The 21,590-nt window shown below is 35.2% G+C and overlaps 1 protein-coding gene across 2 annotated transcripts in view; it reads right to left on the bottom strand.

The window, feature by feature from the left end:
* Window positions 1–1,577: 1,577 nt before the first annotated feature.
* LOC140137806 (enoyl-CoA delta isomerase 1, mitochondrial-like) overlaps window positions 1,578–21,590 on the bottom strand; it is a 52,751-nt gene continuing 32,738 nt past the window's right edge. For both annotated transcript variants that reach the window (XM_072159590.1, XM_072159591.1), the window contains 4 exons: window positions 7,700–7,798; window positions 7,093–7,174; window positions 6,191–6,307; window positions 1,578–4,205 (listed from right to left, as the gene is read on the bottom strand). In XM_072159590.1, coding sequence (XP_072015691.1) covers window positions 4,039–4,205; window positions 6,191–6,307; window positions 7,093–7,174; window positions 7,700–7,798 — 465 coding nt within the window. In that variant the 3' untranslated portion in view covers window positions 1,578–4,038. The remainder of the gene's footprint in view (window positions 4,206–6,190; window positions 6,308–7,092; window positions 7,175–7,699; window positions 7,799–21,590) is intronic.

Raw genomic sequence — 21,590 nt, forward strand, 5'->3', positions numbered from 1 at the left:
ACATATTAAAATGAACACTTTAAGAACTCTGTGACATCAAAAACAAATTGCACACAAAATATCCACTTGAATGTGACCAAATATTGCACAGGCAATGTAATGATGAGAAGCATCATGAAAGTATCCATTTTCAGAAAGGAAAATGATGCAAGGAATCCAACTAGCATAACCAATTCTTGCAAATATTAATAGTTTTTGAGAAATCTCAAAATTTAACTATACTTTACTGACTCAAAGGTATACAGACGACAGGGAGTTTACAAATATCAGAATAATAAGGAAATATAAAGCGGAACATTTTCCATTGAGGAATCAGCACTTCCTTCTGAATAGAAAGACATTTTTCCATTTGTGTGAGGTGGCCTGACGAGCCGACCCCTCAAATTCCATGGCCACAGTAATACAATCATGTAGTTTTAAGTACAGGACTTTTTCAAGTACTGTATAAGTGGTCATTTTCGCGTACAGTTATTTTCGCGATTTGGGAGTGAGAGACACATTTTTACAAATGTTATTTTTGTGATTGGCTAGTCCTTCCCTTTACTTTAATACATTATTGCATATATTCGCGAGGTGTTATTTTCGCGGTTGGAGCTCTAATCACAAAATTCGCGAAAATAAAACCCTCGCGAAAATTACCACTTATACATTTGCACATTTTCACACTACATTAACTTTTTGCGTTCCAAGCTGCTATATATGCAAAAATAAAAATGTGCTAAGGCCAAAAAAAAAAAAAAGTGTTTGTTTGCCCAGACATGGGGTAGAAAGGAGTGGGTCGGTAGGTCGATTTCCTTTTTTTTTTTTTTTTTTTTTTTGGGTCTTAGGTCTGTATACACAGCAAGTGGGGTAAGAGAAAATGTACGACATTCAGCCTTACATTTTGTACTTGTGTCAAACTTTAATAGTTGGGAGAGAAATTAGACAAAAATAATGCATGCGCACTGATGTTGATGCGATTATGAGTGCAAAGCTTGTGCAGTATTTTGTCTAATTTCTCAAGGAACAAGTAATACGCATTCATTTGAATAGTATTTTATACACAAGAAGAAAAAACATCTGATTTTTGCTGTTTTTATAACAAAACTATCACTAAAAATGTTGGAAAATAGGACCAAATATAAATGCATCAACCCGCCCGAAAAATAACTAAATCCTATGCAATGCGATAGCGTGCGAAAGCACTGCGCGTAGTACGCGGATCGGGATTGCACATTATACACAATAAATGTACTCCGCATACTTTTCTAACCGCTTTTCTGATTGGCTGCTTTGATATTGGAGTGTATGAATGTATTTCAACTGGAGTACAAAATCCCAGACCATGCTTGGTTCTCTATATATGTTGATTGATGGTAAAATATTGCTGGGGAGGGATAAATGGGAAACATGAAAGCTGTGATTGCCAGGAATATTAACTTTCAAGTGTCATTTGGCATTTTTATGGGGAAAAACAGCATTTTCTTTATTTTTATGTCATTGTAAAAAAAAAAAAAAAAAAAAGTGTATGATGTTTTTTGATTTTTTGGGTCGGTCGTGTCTGGGCAAACAAACACCTTTTTTTTTTTGGCCTAATACATGCCTTTTGTGTATAGGTCAAAGTAAGGAAACTTAGAATTGCAAATTTAAAAAAACAAGGGAAACAGTTCAAAATTGGCAAAGTGTGAAAATTTCCGCTTTTACAGTAGTTGATTTGCATACCATATAATATTCAAGTTTTGTATACAGATTCCCTGATCAGGGTAAATAGCCTTGTTCCACACGTATTGCTTTCAAGAAACAAATACCAATTTGGCAAATGAATCAATTAAACAATTAGTCAACCAGAATTGGCAGGGATATAGGTGTATAATACCTATACATGGAACAGTGGCAATTTATTGCAATTTCTAGTTTCAACACAGAATTTGCCAAAATATGCAGTATGCCGGGCAGTATGCATCTTGTTTGGACCAATTGTTTGGCATGTTTTATAGACACAAATTCATTAATGGGTCAAATAATTGTAAAAATCTTTCAAACATTAAGTGCATATTTCATTGTTGGCGATTTTTGTTTAAAAATTTGATTTGATTTAAATCAGATCAAAGAATAAAAGTAAAACAGTCAATTTAAGAATGAAATTCACTTAAATTGATCAAAAATGGTAAAAAAGTTGATTGAAATTGGTGATTTAAAAAAAATCCAAATCAATTGATTTAAATTGTGCCAGCCAGGGCACAATTATCCCATTTGTATCATTTTGATTAAAAGCAAAATCATCCCTGCATATGTGACACGATCTGGTCCATGGGGTCAAAGGAGGCATTTTTGAAAATTGAGTTACTGTAATTATTACATTAAACATACAATAGGCTATTACTGAAAACACCAAAGGTCTAGCATACTTGGTTCTAAGTTATGAAGTTTTTTGATGTCTATTTTCTTATGTATTTTATTGTTTTTTACTCCATACTTTTACCTTTATCTCAGTTTCAAATTTGCCACCTTTGGCCCCCATGGACCAGATCGTGTCACATATAAGGTCTGGTATTTTTATCAACCCTGTATATAGCATGATCTTCAGACCATATACCATATCGTTGTGTCAGTGCAATAACATACACAGACTTTTCAATCATTTTGCAGGAGAAGCACCTTTTTGTGTTTCAATTTGTATACTTATTTATTGTTTTTAAAAAGAGAGGGGTGACCTTATCTGCTTTATCCCAGCAGGATATGAATATCAGACAATGTGAGACATTAAATATTAAATGCAAGGATCACAAAGGATACATACCTGAGAAAATAATCATTTTACTTGGCCTTGAGACAAGTTTTCAAGATCTGCCATAAGCTGTGTGGTGGTGAACTCAATGACATGTAATTGTGAGTGTGCGCAGGTTCAAATCAGAACGGATCTGATTTTCTCTCTCCTATATTATAGTGCCAGTTTGCTTGAGCTTCACTTCTACATTTATATTAATTATTCAAAGGAGTGTTTTGTGATCCTAGCATCCTCTTTTTATGACTTTTTTTCAGCAGATATTAACGAAAAAAGCTTATTCTCAAAATTTCAGTTGATTCTGATTTTGCGTTTGCGAATTATGCATGATTATGTGCTTATGTGTATTACACTGCTCCATAATAGGCCAGTGTTGTAATTTCTTTCTGGTGTACCAGAACGCAATTCAAATTTGACGATATTATTGCAAAACGAATTAATCTGCAAGTAATCTTTTGTACATAAACATTATGTACATGTAACTAGAGGTTTCCTGTGGTATAAAAATCTAAACTTTTTTTGAGAAAAGTGGGAGATGAGGCTGTGGATCACGAAATGCCCTTCCAGAAAGATACAGCAATAATTTTCTGCAATTAAAAAAATAGTATCCTGTTTTTTATTCTAAGACTTGGCACAAGTCTAAGCATTTAAAATCTTGAGTATAGGCTAAAAGTTAGCTCCTAATTTTAATATTTTATGTTATTTATGATAATTGGTTAATATGAAAAAGATAAGAAAATGTGTTCTCCAAAAATTAGAATGCATAACTTAAAATTTGTCTTTGTACAAGTCTTTGGGGTTGATTGTCACAGCATACGAAAATGGCCCTAAAAAGTCACATTTTTGGCCCTATTTCCAAACATTGACCGAAAATTCAAATTTACATTGCCAGTTAGAACTAACTAAAGGATTAGGATTAGTTTCATTTGGCAAAACAGGATAATATTTTTTTATTTTTAATCAAAAAAAAGAAAAAATAGTGCTGCATTTTTCTGAAATAGGGAGTAATTACTTCTACAACCTGTTATTTAGCTTTAAACTGTGTGTATTTACCCATGTTTTCAGAATCAAATGAGGTAGAGTCATTATGAGAGCAGGACGGGGGACAATTGAGAAATTTTAACATCCGCCCTGAAATTTCACCATCAGTAAGCCACTAGGTCACAATGCAGCTTGCATTCCTGAGTGCACAGGTTTGAAAACTTGATGACTGGATAGCATCCACAATTTTAAAACAGATATTTGAATAACTATTTACACATCATTCAAGATGATCACTTCTGTCGCTTCTTTAAACTCTCTAGATACATGCCCAAAGATTTCTGAATGTACTCTTTCTGAATGAAATTGGTAAAGAATGCCACATCTTCATCTCGTTTTGTTTGCAGTTTCTCTAATGTTGGTCCTCGCAGCATCTGTTTGGTTAGAATCCTAGCATGATCTGTGAAATATGATACAAAATTTATCACTATAATTGTTATATATATGTATACAGATTCCAACATTTATTCATTTATACCTTTTGAATCGAGTGCTCAATCCCAACAAGGAAGAGCGTATAAAAATGCTAAGTATAGACCTTCCAGAATAGAGTTTCAAGCCAATTGGCGATCATCAGACTCTTACTCAGAAAATTCTCTACTTTGAATTTCTTGCAAACATATTCCAATTGATCTTTGAGTTTCGGGAAAAGGTCAGAGGACAATGGACCTCTGCCATTGCGACAAATCAAGAACAGAATCAGCTCTTGTGGTAAAATAGACGTCTGCCTAGTGTGGAGTTCATATAGACTGGATTTGGGGAAAATCTAAGTTCCAATCGGCAAGTTTGGTATAAAATTGGATCGGTTGAGCCCATATTTATTGGTCGAGCTATGAGTTTTAATATTACGTCTCGTTCAATATTTTACCAACTCATAGCGAGACCAATAAATATTGGGCGTAAAGCATCCAATTTTATCATTATTATGTTTTGGATCCAATATTATCACAACTTGGATCCATCAAAACATAATAATGCGTAAAAGCGGACAACTAGCTTATTATTGTATGCTGAATTCAAATCTTTTGTCTGCCAAGCAGTATTTTGGGACACTGACCCTCAATGAGGCCCCCCACAATGGCCCCACAGGATCCCCGGCCCCCCAACTCAACACACAATTTGACAACCATGAGAGTTACCAAAAATCGCGGAAAAGGGGTATTTTTTGACCAGTAGCGCGGACCGCGAAATCTGCAAAATAGGGGGTATTTAATTGGCACTGTCCGCGAAATTTGGATAAAAGGGGTTTTGGGGGAAATCTGGTATTCGTCCGTCCTTATCCCGGGCCTCATCCCCTCAGCACCGGGCGCGGGCTCAGCACTCCCAGGAAGTAATGTCATCGTTGTGCCATCGCGATATAAAGATGTCAGCCCCGTCACGAGGAATGATTTGAAGTAGCCTAAATCTTTCAACGCCCCCGATTACGTCAATGGGGACTTACCGGTGATCTTAAATACAATAAATTGTTCAATTGACTTCGGTGGGACTTACTCAGTTTGGCCGCTGATTCCATGGGACTTTTTTTGTGGGCTTTATTAATGATGCGCCGGCCTGCGGAGCCACAAGAAACTGGATATCCACAAGTCTCTTCGAAATGGCACCTGATCATAAGATTATCAGCAGATGAGCGATTCTCTTGTATTTATGTATTGAACACCTTCTAGAAGATTGACCTAGTAACTTGTTCTTTACATCTCTCCCAATTGGCTTTTAAAAAGTCTTAGTAGTAGTAAGAGTATGAGCGGCGTGTACAGTCCCGGTCGGTTGCCCTATTTTATATCAATATTGAGTGTCATTGAAAAGGGGTGTTTGAAATTCTAGTCATTGAAAACCACAAAAAGGGGTTGTTTTTGGCCAAATTTTATCCTCGATTTTGCATGAAAAAGGGGGTAAATTTGATGAAAAATCATTGCAAAAGGGGGTCTTTGAAAGAGTTGGTAACTCTCATGGTTGTCAAATTGTGTGTTGAGTTGGGGGGACCGGGACAGGATCGTACAGGGGGAAAATTAATTTTATTCCATTAACACTTTCAAACATGTTATATTTTTTGTCTGGTCCCATGGATCACAGAAATGTATAATGTGTGCGCATACGACATATAGTTAAGAAGTTATGGGACACAAAAAATCAAAGTTTGATTTGCTTCAAATTGTGAAACTAGAATTACACGGTTCGTAATTAAGGTGGCCCATACACAAAGGTGTGTAAATAACAAAGGATCAAAACCGATGAAACGACAGTTCTTGGAAAAAATTCCAAAAATTCCAAAAAAATGCAAAATGTTAGGTATGTACATTTCTAAATTTTTAGTCCCCAGGTTCAATTTACCCCCTCCCCCCTTGGTCATCAAGAAAAAAAAAAGCTGGTACCACCCTTATATCTCACCTGGTATTTTCAGCCACTTAGTCATTTCTGTCTTAGCTGCTTCCATGATTTGATCTGGTTCAGCTACTTGATCTATAAGACCTATGTCTAATGCTTGGTCTACCTTAAACAATGACCCTGAAAATGAAAACAAATAGACACATGTTCAACTTCAATGGTACAGCTTTGAAACAAAACAGTAGAGACAATTTTCCCCAAACTGATCTTTGAACTAACATGCAAGTCCTTGATGTGAAAACACAAAATATATTGTGCTGATGTGTGCAATTTCTCTTGTGTATTGCATTTGTCAATCATCACATGGTAAAAACAAACAAATGTGCTATTAAACAGAGATTAAAAAACGGATAAAATTTTATCAGTTTTGCCGTCCAGCTTTTATTAAAGAAGGAAATTGAAAAAGTGATCCCGTCCGTGAATTGAACCCAGGACCTCTAATTTATGAAACCAGTGCCTTAATCACTTGACCACAGGAGCTTCAAGGGATGTGGAATTCAATAAAGTGGTCACTCAACCCTACCTCCTTTGGTACAAGTTATCCATAGTATACCGGGCTTGAAAAAGTGTAAATAGTATTTTAAAACTAAGTGTAGAGGAATGTAACATAAAAAATAGTGGCTCTATTCCACAGGAATAAGCAAACTATGATGAAATTTAATCAGTTTTGCCATTGATCTATTATTAAAGGAGGAAATAAGAAAAGTGATCCTACCTGTGAATTACACCCAGCCTGACACAGGACCTCTGGTTTACGTAAACCAGAGGTCCTGGGTTCAATTTCAATTCCCAGACAGGATCACTTTTCCTATGTCACTGGTGTGAATCTCTGCAAAATAATGTCTCAAAAAATTATTTGATGTCATTTTTTTACTAAAAAATGATAAAAAAAAGAAATGAATTACCAAGTTGCAGTGCTTTTTCTGTCTGTCTGTGACCAATGGTATTCAGCATGGTATCACTGAACCAAAATGGTGCCACTATTCCCTGAAGAAAAAGGAAAAGAAGAAACTTAATCATTGCAATATTTTGACATCAAGTATAATTAACCACCAATTATAATTCAGAGGGTGTGGTATAGTTTTAGACACAAAATCTGATCGCACAATCGCATACTTTCTGATGTCGTCTATCAGACCGTAGATGAACCTATATCATCACAAGTATTGATAATGTGGAACACACTCGTCGCGGGGGGAGAGGTAGTGAATTGTAGGCGTAGGTCTAGTGCATAATTTAGTTTATTTTGATCTTGTTCAGTGCTTTGGGTTTGTTTTGCATTATAAAGCGCTTTATAAATTTTACTTATTATTATCATTATTATTATATAATACTGGCATGCGATTATGCCCCCCCCCCCCCCGGTGCTGTTGCATCATTAAATGACTTAAAACAGTGCGCATCATTAAATGGCTTAAATGGAAAGATCACTAGATGTGCAAATTATTAAGACAACTAACTTATTTCAGCAGCAAATATCATTTCATATAGGTATACTTAGCGCATACTCACCAATAACGTCTCATTTAGTCCTATAGTGAATTTACCAGATGACATGACTCTGTAATCACATGACATCGCCATCAAGCATCCACCAGCTGGGCTGTGACCCTAAAATTAAATATCACAGAATTACATCAAATGCTTAAAGTAATTTCAACATCATCAATTTAACTACTGGCAACAAGTTTTCTCTATAATGCTATCATATTATCATGGTTTCGGCATCAAATCATTCCTATATATAACCTATAAATCTGTTTAAGGCCAGAGTAATGGAAGACACATTCGTTCACGCCCGAATTTGAGATTTCTTGATATTTATCAACACTAAGATGTATTATTTCACTTGAAACTGACAAAAATACAACTTCCTAATATTTACTCGTATTTTTGCTTGATTTATCTCACTCCTTTCAACTCTAAAATGTCACATGGCTCAAGACAGCTTAGTAAATTGGCGGAAATAATGAGTCAGAAATGCGCGAATCTTGAAATATTGTGATTACGTGCTTGCGATTCGCGTCGCGTGACGCCGCGCAACTCTCTTGGCGTATGTCCGGCGCAGTCAAGGCGCATTCGGTATGTTGTTAACGCCAGCAAATGTGATGTAAACAAAACAAAAATTTGCAGTGAAAAAGCCACTTAGATTTTTTAATTATTTTGGATTTTGGCGCACTAAAAGCAGACATTATAGATTCATTGGTGCAAAAAGATGCATATTTAGACCATGCACCAGATACAGCTTTTACAAGCGTGAAAGTCTTACCGTTTTAAAATATAAGGACGTTTTGTGCATAATTTTGACATTTTTTTACTAAAACGTCGATTTCTCAGAGTTCATTTTTGACAATATTGCACAATTTTTGTGACAAGATAACTCGAAAAATATGCAAGCAAAAGGTAAACATTTTGCACTATCGTTTAGAGCACATCAAAGTCTAGGGAAGGTTTTCTCATTTTTTCAAAATATTTGTTTTAAACAAAAATATACACCATTATGTGCAATTTTTAGCTTAATAGAGTGACAAAATAGTTTTTTTCACATGTTTTTGCAATATTTTGAAAAATAAGACGAATTTCAAAAAATAAAAAACCTTCCCTAAGTTCATGTCTCTTCTCCATGAAAAACTAACCAAAAAGTTTTTACTCGAGCGGATTTTTTTTAACTTGTCACAAAAAAATTGGGGTAAAAAAGTGCATTTTGTGATTTTTTCAAAAACTTGAGATTTTTGAACAAATCTGACGTCACCATGGGATTCCTTGACTCATTTCCTTTCCAAAAATGTATACCGTAGTTTTATATACTTTCGACATACAATTAAAAAATAATGATGCTCGAAAAGGTCCATGTTCTCTCCCATTACTCTGCCCTTAAGATCAAGTATTGTATTAAGACCGAGCCATGGCTCTATCACCTTATAACATAACATATGTAATGACATTATTTTTGCATGGAACACTCAGCATGCCTTGTTGTTCCACTTATAATAATACTATATTCTGTGTCACATATGCATATCAGGTGATAGACACACAGCTGGGGCTAAAATCAATACGGTACTATTACTTTTATTCTCTTAAAAAGCCAACCGCAGGCTGTACAAGCTGCGTATGTTGAAAAAATTTGGTTTTAACCATCAGGAGCTTATTACAGTATACAGAGGGTACATCAGACCTCTTTTAGAGTATTGTGACATAGCATGGCACTCATCTTTAACTGCTGGCCAATCTAAATATCTACCAAAAAACGTTTCAAAACGTAAAAAGGGGCCAAAGTTTAAAAAATCTTTCCTGTGTGGCTTTTCACCCTTTTTTAAACTTGGTCCCATTCAGTATAGTAGTAATTTCTACAATTAGGTTTAATTAAGACTGTTCAAAAGCATAGGCTATGTATTATCAAAATCATTTGAAGGTGTATGTTTTATTATATTGCGTGTTCATAGAGAGTAGTAGAGTATTATATATACTTAGCAAATTGACTGTCTGTCAACTTGCATAGGCCCTACATCTGTACATGAGGCGCAGAATCGCACAAGACGATGAAGAATTTAACAAAGTGAGTATTTGCTACTTTTGCTTAAATCAAAATACATTATAACGTCTTTACGGAAAAACTTCAATCACGCATACGAACATTAATTCATTTACTCTACAAAATGAACAATGACAACTAAGAAAACAAACAAGTAGCCTAAAGATGACTTCATATGGGTCTTTAGAAACTTTCATAAATGGGACCAAGTTTAAAAAAGGGTGAAAAGCCACACAGGAAAGATTTTTAAACTTTGGCCCCTTTTACGCTTTTGAAACGTTTTTGGTAGATATTAATTCTTTTTTGAAGTAAAAAATATTCGCAGTAAATGGGTTCTTTGTAGCCATGCGAGCGAACTAGTTGGATATCCATATTTCGCGGTTAATGGTTCTTTTGTAGCCCTCTGGGCAAACTAGTTGGATATCCATATTTCGGGATGAGTGTTTTTTGAAGCTTGAGGGCAAACTAGTTGGATATCCATATTTCGCGGTTTGTGGTTCTTTTTTAACACTGCGGGGCAAACTAGTTCGATATCATCATTTCGCGGTTATTGGTTTTGACGACCCGTAACAATCCCAGACAGCTGCGTGGGGTAAGAATTATTAAAAAATTAATAGCTGAACCCAATAGTTCAGCGAGGGACTGGAAACGACATATTGATGACTATATATAGAGTGTATGCAATAAACCCAAGCAGAACGAGAGCTGCTAAGTAACCGTTATCCATAACCATAAACACATGCATGATCAGACGAGTGTTCAATTTCCTCATAGCTTCCCACGTTGTACACACGTCAGTCGAATTTAGCGGTGTTGGTTTTGTTAGCCCTCAAGCTATAACATTGTTCACTTTTTGTTGAACTTTGTATGTGGGCCTCACTGTAATAACATAAAGATCAGTCTGATCAGTGTGATATCATTTCAAGAGGTCACTTCACATGATTAAACTAAACAGCCTAATTCGGCCCTGATTTGGTAAAATGATCTAACTTGAAATTAAAATCGATGTTTCGAGAAAAAGAGCTTTAAAGTTTGAACACTTGACGTTTTTCTTTTTGAATAAAATAAATTATTAAACAGATCTAATGTCTTAGAAAATATATAAAGTCACTGGCCTTCTCCAAACCTCAGGTTCAGATCACTAGCGTTGGTTGAAGGAACAACATACAATCAATCAATCAATTTATTTCATCCATTCATATATATACTATATGCATACGGCACCCTTGCTGGCCCTGATAGCATCGGACTTAATGTCCAATTTTCTGCATTAAAACTTTAATTTCCTTTTGGTCACGCCCTGCCCATTTGGTAGATCTTCATTCTCTCCATTATAGCAGTTTTTTGTATTAATTTCTTTCTCTCTTTCTTTCTTTCTCTCTTTCTTTCTTTCTCTCTGATCTTGCTATATTTTCTGTAATTGCTCATGCACTGAGTATACCGTTAGTTTCTCATTTCTGACATATTGTTTACAATCCAAATAATATGCATGTATCCATGATGTACTTTCCTACTGTGTTTATTGACTTCAGCAATTATCATCAATCTGAATTTTCATGTTACCGTATTCAAAGTTTCTATTATGTATGCTTTTTGACTGAACACATAATTGGTTGCTTTTATTGATTCTTATGCTAGCGTTCAATATGCTTTGGTCGTAATCCACTTTGCCAACATGTAGCTATGTTTGTCAACTAGCATAATACTCTCTAATTGCCGTACTTTGTATCATTTTAATACTTTTCTTTTAGCTCATATTGTGTTAGTGTACCAGGGCATAATCACCAGTCATGTATTCTGCATGCATTCATGTTTCATGCTGTAATCCCTTCTGTCCACCCATGCGCCAATTATATTATATAGCTGTGAATTGCTTTATGATTGCCTTGATAACTAAGCACGATATGGGCCTAATTGACTTTTTTCTGTTTCCCCATAAATGATTTTTTTGCTCTGCTTCGCTTGGATTTAGTATCCCTTTTGGTATTTTCCTATATCATTTAAGCTTATTTGTAAGTGTATTTTCTAAGTGTATTTATATGTTCCCCCATGCTGTGTTCCCATTGTTGTAAACATTTTTCAGGATCTAAGGACAACTCCAGCAACTGTGCCATCTGTGGTAACCAATCAATTCACGATCATTGTTTAAAAATCCTTGATGAGAATCACACTCTCATCTCCAAACCCTGGTACTGTAAATACTGTATTGGATCGATTTTACCCTTTAATCATATCATTGATTTATGCAGAATTTTTGCATGAAATTAATCAGCTAAATCATGATCATACTGTTTCCTTTACATATCTTCAAAAACTTAACATAAATCCTTTGATCTAAAACGACAATAATGATAAAGATGACGAACTAAATAAAAATTATGAAGTTAATAATAATAACGATAAATGTAACTATTACTGTAGTGACACATTTAATGAACGCACTAAACATCTTAATAACTCTAATCTAAGTTTAATTCACTTCAATTCCCGCAGTTTAAATAAAAACCTTGATAATATCACTGATTATTTAAAAACACTTAATCATAAATTCCCACTTATCGCATTCAGTGAGTCCTGGCTCAATGATAACAATGCCCTACCGCCTCTTATCAACATTGATGGTTATAATATTGCTCATTTCAACAGAGTTGGGAAAAGAGGAGGTGGGGTAGGGTTGTACATATCTGACGCATCTCAACTTTAAGGTTCGTGATGATCTAAATCTAATCCTAGTCAAGATTACGAGTCAATTTTCATTGAAATCGAAAGTGAGACTAAAAATACCATAATTGAGTCATTTATAGACCTCCTGACAGATGTGCTCAATCCTTCATCACTAATTTGTCTACTACCATCAACTTGATCAATAGAGAACACCTCCCAACCTTCATTTGTGGTGATTTCAACCTTGATTTACTAAATACATCCACTCACTCAGTTTCAAATGATTTCCTCAACACACTGTATGCCTCCTCATTTTATCCACTAATCGATAAACCAACCCGTGTAACCACTAAGAAATCATCTCTAATCGATAATATCTTTTGTAATATTTTGAATCATAAAATAACTCCTGGTATCCTATTTAGCGACGTCACTGATCACTTTCCTGTATTCCAAATAATAAATAACGATAAAAATAATGTACCTAATTCTAAAGTCAATCACTACTATACTAAAAGAAATATAACTAAGACCACAATAACATCTTTCACGTCTGAACTAAATCAAACCAATTGGGACGAAGTCCTAAATAACCAATCTACTGATCAATCCTATAACGTCTTCATAGATAAATTTACTAATATATATGATAAACACTTCCCCAAAGTTAAGAAAAAAAAAAAAAATCAAAAAGCGCCAGCAATGTAAACCCTGGATCACTGCGGGAATTATCAAATCCATTAAAACTAGGAATAAACTCTACAAGTCGTCATTAAATACCCTAATGAAATAAATAAAACTAAATACGTCAAATATAGAAACAAATTAACTCATCTGATTAAGATTTCCTGTAAGAATTATTATTCAAATAAATTTAACACTTATAAATATAATATCAAAAACACATGGCAAACAATAAATAACGTTCTTGGCAAAACAACTAAATTGAAAAACCCTCCTATTTTTTTTGATGGTACCTCAAAAATCTCAGACCCCAGTAACATTTCCACAAAGTTTAATTCTTTTTTTTGCTGAAATAGGTCCTAAACTTGCTTCAAACATTCATTCTCCCTCTTCCTTCTCTGATTTCCTTAAGGACCCACACACTAACTGCATCTTCCTCAATCCCACCCACGAAAGGGAAATCCTAGACATTGTCAAGAAGTTTAAGAATGGCAAGAGTTGCGGCTACGATGACATCAGCCCAACCATTGTTAAACATATCATTCCCCTTATCTCCAAACCCCTAGCCCACATTTTCAACCAATCCCTTTCTACAGGTGTCTTCCCTTCAGCCCTCAAGATTGCGAAAGTCATCCCTGTCTTCAAAAAAGACGACCCCCACACCTTCTCTAATTATCGTCCCATTTCTCTTCTACCATGCTTTTCCAAGATCCTTGAACGCATCATTTACAATAGGATTGATAAATTTCTCTCTCACTTTCATATTCTTCACAACAATCAATATGGCTTTCAAAACAGCATTCCACTGATCTTGCTCTTCTAGATATCTACAACAATATTTCCTCCTCTCTTGCTCTTAATCATCACACTATTGGCATATTCCTCGACCTCTCCAAAGCCTTTGATACCATCAATCACAACATTCTTCTTACCAAACTCCAACACTATGGTATTCGTGGAACAGCCCTTAATCTTCTCTCTAGCTATCTGTGTAACAGATATCAATTCACGCCTTTGACTCACATTTCTCTGATCTTCTTCCAGTCTCTTGTGGTATTCCTCAAGGCTCTATCCTGGGTCCCTTGCTCTTCCTTCTTTATGTTAATGATATCCCCACTTCATCCAAAATCCTCTCTTTTGTCCTTTTCACCGATGATACTGAACATCTTCTTATCTCACCCAAACCTTAACACTCTCATAAACACATTCAACGTAGAATTAGTCAATGTCTCAAACTGGTTCAAATCCAACAAACTATCCCTAAATGTCAGCAAAACTAACTACATCCATTTCACCAAACAAAAGCGAAAGCAAAAGCACGCCACTCCACCAACACACATTATGATAGACAACGTTGCAATTCATCCTGTAGATAACACAAAATTTCTAGGTGTAATAATTGACAAAAATCTTTCCTGGAAAGACCACATCCACAATTTATTACAAATCAAATTTCTAGGAACATCAGGATTCTTAGAAAACTTCGTCACATTTTACCCACACATATACTATTCTCACTCTACAACACCTTAATCCTGCCTTACATATCCTACAGCAACATAGCATGGGCGATATCTGACAACACCCTTGACCTTAACCACTGTCCATGGACTTCTCCTAATTCTACAAAATTGGACAAACTATTTAAACTCCAAAAAGAGCAATCCATTATCATTAACAACTCTGGTTACCTATCCCACACAAAGCAAATTTTCCATAATTTTAAAACACTAAATATATTTGACATAAATAAATTACAAACAGATCTCTTTATGTCCCGCTATGAGAACAAAACCCTTCCAAAATCATTCTCCAACTTTCTTTTAAAACACAGTGACATTCACAACTACAACACTAGACATGCTGAGCATTTTACTACAGTTAAACACACATCTAATTTAATCAAATACTCGATTAAAGTATCTGGACCTAAAACCTGGAATGGATTAAACAAAGATATAATAAACTCAAAGAATATATTAAGCTTCAAAACTAGCTTGAAGGACCACCTGATTAAAAAGTACTTATCTAAATAAAATAAACCTATTATATAATTTTCAAGTATCATATATCATTTTCTTTCATCTTATAAATAGTTCAATATGTTTTAAACAAATACTGCCGTCAAATCCCGATGTTGGTTTTGGCTATAGGCCTCGGTACCGTGCATGTGCGCTTATTTTAAATAGGCCTATTTGAAATCGATCCACTACATTGTCAACTTTTTGGTTTTTGACTGGTACTGCATTGTATTATCCCTGTCCTGATTGATCCTTTCCCGCCCTGCCCTGTCTCGTCTTGTCCTGTCTTGTACTGTTCTGTCTTGTCATGTTCACCCCTCCCTATTCTAATATTTCACTTTCAAATTTGCTAAGGTGGGACCAGCCTTAAAGCCCTTTGGGCTTATTTGGCCTCTCCTTCACATGTTTTTTTTTTTTTCACCCTTTCATATTATTCTCTTTCGTTTTCAAAATCTACTGAGTTACTGGTACTTTAATTAACTTTTGTACAAATTAAATTTGTATCATTAATTGAATTGCTATTTAATCATAATCTTGTTGTGTAAATATTTTTATATAAATTTGTCCTACTATATATAATTTCGGAAATTGCGATTGTGATTTGTAATATAACCATTTAATTCTGTATTATCCTTCAGATACATTTCATTATGTTACCAACTTAATTAAATTTGTTTTTGTTATTGATGCTTAAATTTTGTATATAATACATATTATAATATAAAAATTAGGTATTTATTGCAACCATTGGTTTCACGCACGTTTGCACGGCGATCATCAGGCAAAAATGACCTGTTTATATTGCACGGAAGAGGAATTACTTTGCGCGTCGCGACGCTCAATATTGCGGCGTAACTGCGAGAGAGTCGCGATAACGGCGGGAAAATACGCGCGTAGTCCAGTTCAGGCGGTGTAGGACCGTGCGGAACTGGTGCTGCACGGAAAAACTATTTTTTTTTTTTTGTGGTCCGTCGATTTTGTTTTGCCTTTGTTATGCCGGCACTTGGAGATAAGTTCGGACCTACGATTGATTATATTGTCCTTGTTCATGTTTATGGCAAATTTTTCTTCTAGGCATAAGTTGCATTGACCACTCTTACGGATACCTGTGTTTGATTTTTTGATCACGTCCCATCTTAATTTATAGTCAATATTAGTTTTTTTCAAGTCCCATATGTATTTAGAAAGTTCAGTTTCCTTTTCATATTTGATGTTTCGGAATGACTTGGTGTGGTTCCGGTATCTGTCTTTGAAGGTTCCACCAGCAAGTCCGATATAAGCTGTCGTTGTGTTGTCGTGGTCACGGTGGCTTTGTAGACAACTGATTTCATCAGGCAGTTTCCTCGCAGTGGGCATTCTGGTTTGACTCTGCAATTACAGGTCTTATCAGAAATATCCGTTTGATTAGAATTTCTGATAATTTTGTCATTGTGAGCTTTGATTACCGATTTCATGTTTTTCATGCAGCTATAACTGACTTTAACGGTGTTCTTGTTAAAGATTTTATGCAGTTTGTGCTTTGCGGAAAGTGTTTAGCGATCAGTGATAAGAATGATCTACCGACATTTGTTTTGACGTTTGAGCTGAATGGTGGGTTAAACCATATTATCTTTCTAGATCGGTTTTTTCTTTTTTTGTTCGGTATTGCAGAGTCGTCTTTAGAGAACTTAATCGTCTGGTTGTAACCACAATTATTTAGTGCTTCGTTGTATTTCGGCGCAGCTTTCTTGAAGTGTTCCTCACTTGATGAAAGAGACGATATTCGTTTTTCTACAGTTACTGGTATGTGCTTGGTAGAGTTAGCAAACAAATGCTCGACCGCATCAACGCCGATATCAGAGCAAAGACAAAACCCAATCAATGGACAAACACAACCGACGTGATTGATTGGTTCGTGAAACTCCCAGACAAAGAGACTTTAACCTTTTTAGTATTTGACATAGTGGATTTTTATCCTTCAATCACCCAAGACCTACTATCAACATGTCTCGACTGGGCGAAAAAGTACACTAAAATCAAAGATATCGAATACGACACGATATTGCATGCGAGGAGAACATTGTTGTACGACAACAACAACGCAACATGGGTAAAAAGAGAAACCAAACAAGAATTGATGTTTCTATGGGAGCCTATGACGGCGCGGAAATTTGCGAACTTGTAGGCCTATATGCATTATCTAAATTAAAGAATAAAATCAACGCATCCAGTATTGGATTGTATAGAGACGATGGTCTCGCCACCCTGAAAAAATCATCAGGTAGCCAGGCCGACAGAGCAAGAAAAAATCTCATCGCAGTTTTCAAGGATCTTGGCCTGCAAATCACAGTAGAGACGAATCTGAAAGTCGTAGATTACCTCGACGTAACATTCAACCTGGAAACAAAGTCATACCAACCTTACAGAAAGCCGAATGATACGCCCATGTACGTTAACTCCAATTCAAACCACCCCCCAACAATCATCAAGCACATACCAGTAACTGAAAAAAAAAAAAAATATCGTCTCTTTCATCAAGTGAGGAACACTTCAAGAAAGCTGCGCCGAAATACAACGAAGCACTAAATAATTGTGGTTACAACCAGACGATCAAGTTCTCTAAAGACGACTCTGCAATACCGAACAAAAAAGAAAAACCGATCTAGAAAGATAATATGGTTTAACCCACCATTCAGCTCAAACGCCAAAACAAATGTCGGTAGATCATTCTTATCACTGATCGCTAAACACTTTCCGCAAAGCACAAACTGCATAAAATCTTTAACAAGAACACCGTTAAAGTCAGTTATAGCTGCATGAAAAAACATGAAATCGGTAATCAAAGCTCACAATGACAAAATTATCAGAAATTCTAATCAAACGGATATTTCTGATAAGACCTGTAATTGCAGAGTCAAACCAGAATGCCCACTGCGAGGAAACTGCCTGATGAAATCAGTTGTCTACAAAGCCACCGTGACCCACGACAACACAACGACAGCTTATATCGGACTTGCTGGTGGAACCTTCAAAGACAGATACCGAACCACACCAAGTCATTCCGAACATCAAATATGAAAAGGAAACTGAACTTTCTAAATACATATGGGACTTGAAAAAACTAATATTGACTATAAATTAAGATGGGACGTGATCAAAAAATCAAACACAGGTATCCGTAAGAGTGGTCAATGCAACTTATGCCTAGAAGAAAAATTTGCCATAAACATGAACAAGGACAATATAATCAATCGTGGGTCCGAACTTATCTCCAAGTGCCGGCATAACAAAGGCAAAACAAAATCGACGGACCACAAAAAGAAAAAGAAATAGTTTTTTCCGTGCAGCACCAGTTCCGCACGGTCCTACACCGCCTGAACTGGACTACGCGCGTATTTTCCCGCCCGTTGTCGCGACTCTCGCAGTTACGCCGCAATATTGAGCGTCGCGACCGCCAAGCAAGTAATTCCTCTTCCGTGCAATATAAACAGGTCATTTTTGCCTGATGATCGCCGTGCAAACGTGCGTGAAACCAATGGTTGCAATAAATACCTAATTTTTATATTATTATAAGCTCTGCAATAATGCATCGAGCACTTTTTGCTGCAACTGATATAACTCTTGTGTTATTAATACATATTATATATATATATGGTCAATTCCAGCCAAAGCGGACAAAATTCTCTCTGGGGCCATTTTGAAAATGTTTTCCTTTTCAATTCTAGACTTATCAAATGAGACGATCATATCTAGTGAATCATCAGGTGGAAGTGCCATCGGATTGAAAAATAACTTTTCTTGCTAGACCAAATAAAGTGTTAAATGCGCATATGCATGTTACCCACGAATTCAAGCCTTTTTCACCTGTTGTACGCCATAAAATTTCACTTTCTTTAATATCTTTCAATATTTTATGTGTGACTCATATAAACTAGAAATCAGTGAAGACTTTGAACGTAAAATAGAATTTTACTACATATATCTACAAAGAAATATTTTGGTTATTACAAATTTTAAGAAAGAACCAGGTGTACAGTTAAGATTGTGTCAATTCTTCGAACTCTTACCAAAGTGGCTGTCATTTAACATTACTGTATTATTTCGAAAGATTAGAATAAATGCTTCATTTAAATATAAAGTTAGATTTTGTATCTCGTCAGCAGGATGAGGATCTCGGATGGATTCGTGGGTAACAGCGCCTGGAAAATAGCAATTCCTAATACTTTTTGTAAATAAAAATAAAAAATACTTTTCCGTATGTGAATAATTCAGGCTGCAATTGCACTAAAATGAATTTTAATCAAAATACAGACTACATGGAATATTTAGAATGGATCATTATGGCATTTTGGGTATAAAAATAATAAATAATGAAGTTGCCAAATTCAAATAGACAGAGCAAACAGTTTTATATTATTATTTTAGTAAAATCATTCCATAATTTCATGCAGCAATATTCTATTAACTCGTGTTTGACAGTTCCTATGAACTAAAACACTATCAATACATTGTTAACTATATTTTAAGTAGGGATTCGTGGGTAACCAAAATGTTCGTGGGTAACACATATTTAAAGGTATGTATTGGTAAGCGGTAAAATAGAAACTATTACAGAAGGTTGGAAACCATCATGCGGTTATTCCTCCATTGTGTTTCAATGATTCCCGTTTCTCTAACCAATTGCATTTACCCAAAAAATGGTAATTTAAGATAATCAATCAAAACTTCATGATACAGCTTCAGTATACCTTCAAGAGGACGCTATTAAACAGGACTGTTTTGGAACCTATTTCGCATGTTTTCAAAATGTTAAGATGCATAAGAAACATATAATTTGCGAGTAAATCCTTGGATTCGTGGGTAACGCCGAATTCGTGGGTAAAGCTATAAGTACTATAGTGCCGTTTGGGGTTTGCGTTTTTTAGGTGCATAAACTGTAAGTACTGTAAAAATTATAGCATACCCATGGCTTGAATATGTGCTGATTTAAACTTAAAATAAGCAATCTCCTTGTTTTTCAAGGTTAGCATCTATTCGGGATTCGTGGGTAACAAAAGTTTAAACCATCGTAGATTCTTTTTTAAAACGGTGAACGTATTTTTACGATTTACAATTTTAAGCGCTTGTCAAACTAAATTCAGTGTCCAAAGTCATTAAATGTTAATTTAAGTTATGGCAATTATATTTGCTGGACTCGTGGGTAACAGTTGATACGTGGGTAACGTCCAATTTGATTTTATGGAATTTTATGGGTAAAACGTATTTGCATAAAATAATCACTTGGACCTCAGAATTATAGAACGAAACTTCGTTTCATGATATAGTCATTTATGGCATATTTACTTAACATTTTTCAGAACGATCATTTTATTTTTGATACGCTGGTAACAAAATTATTAGCCAAATTGACTTAATGGCCTCTAGAGTCCACAAACTTTGGTGGAATTCAATCGTTTTACATCGGATGAGAGATCATGCAAACGCCTTTCTAACGGTAATAATTTCATTTTGATTGAAGGACATTCAATGACATATATGGTGCTTTATCTTTGAATTCGTGGGTAACGCCAATTCATTTAAGCCATCATAACTTGTCCCCTGGTATGACTTGCTAGTAAAGGCCTATATGCACAAAGAGAGCACATTGGACGTGACATGATATGCTCCATCAATAACGTGATTTCCTTTATTAATGACAATTTAAAGTGGAAAGTTAACATAGAGAGAATTTTGTCCGCTTTAGCTGGAATTGACCATATATATGATTTTGGAAATATTGTTATCTATATATATGTGAAATCATGTGTGAATAAATTGAATGAATGAATGAATGAATGAATTTCTTTCTTTCTCCCCTTCTTTCTTTCTCTCTTTCTTTCTTACCTCGATCCTTTCTTTCGTTTTTCTTTCTTTCTATCATAGGCCTACTTTCATTATTCCTTTCCTTTTTAGTTCTTTTTCTTTTCTTTATTTCTTTCTTCTCTTTTCATTTTCCTTCCTTGCTTTTTTCCTTTCTTTCATTCTTTCTTTCTTCCTTCCTTTCTTTCTCTCCTTCTTTCTTTCTTTCTTTTTTCTTTCTTTCTTTCTTTCTCATTTTCTTTCTTTCTTTCATAGGCCTACTTTCATTCTTTCCTTTCCTTTTTCCTTTCTTTATTTCTTTCTTCTCATTTCTTTTTCCTTCCTTTCTTTCTTTCCTCCTTTCTTTTTTCTTTCTTTCTATTTTCTCTTTTTTGTCATTCTTTACTTTCTTCCTTTATTTTCATCAGCCTCTCTTCCTCTTTCTTTGCATTTCATTTAATATCTAGAGTTTGTCTGCGACTGCTTTCGCTCGCGCTGCTTTAATTTGCGTGTTTTGCGCCATTTCTAGTACGCACCTTTTAACATCACGCTTTCTCATTTTTATTTTCCACTTCATGAGACATTCTCTATTTTGCTTACTTTGATAAAGTACTTTTGTACTGAAACGTCAGTGTATAATTTTATATTAAAACATCGTTGAACAACACCAAGTTCCAAAGGT

The sequence above is a fragment of the Amphiura filiformis genome, chromosome 17 (genome assembly GCF_039555335.1).
Source record: "Amphiura filiformis chromosome 17, Afil_fr2py, whole genome shotgun sequence".
Taxonomy (NCBI): Eukaryota; Metazoa; Echinodermata; class Ophiuroidea; order Amphilepidida; family Amphiuridae; genus Amphiura; species Amphiura filiformis.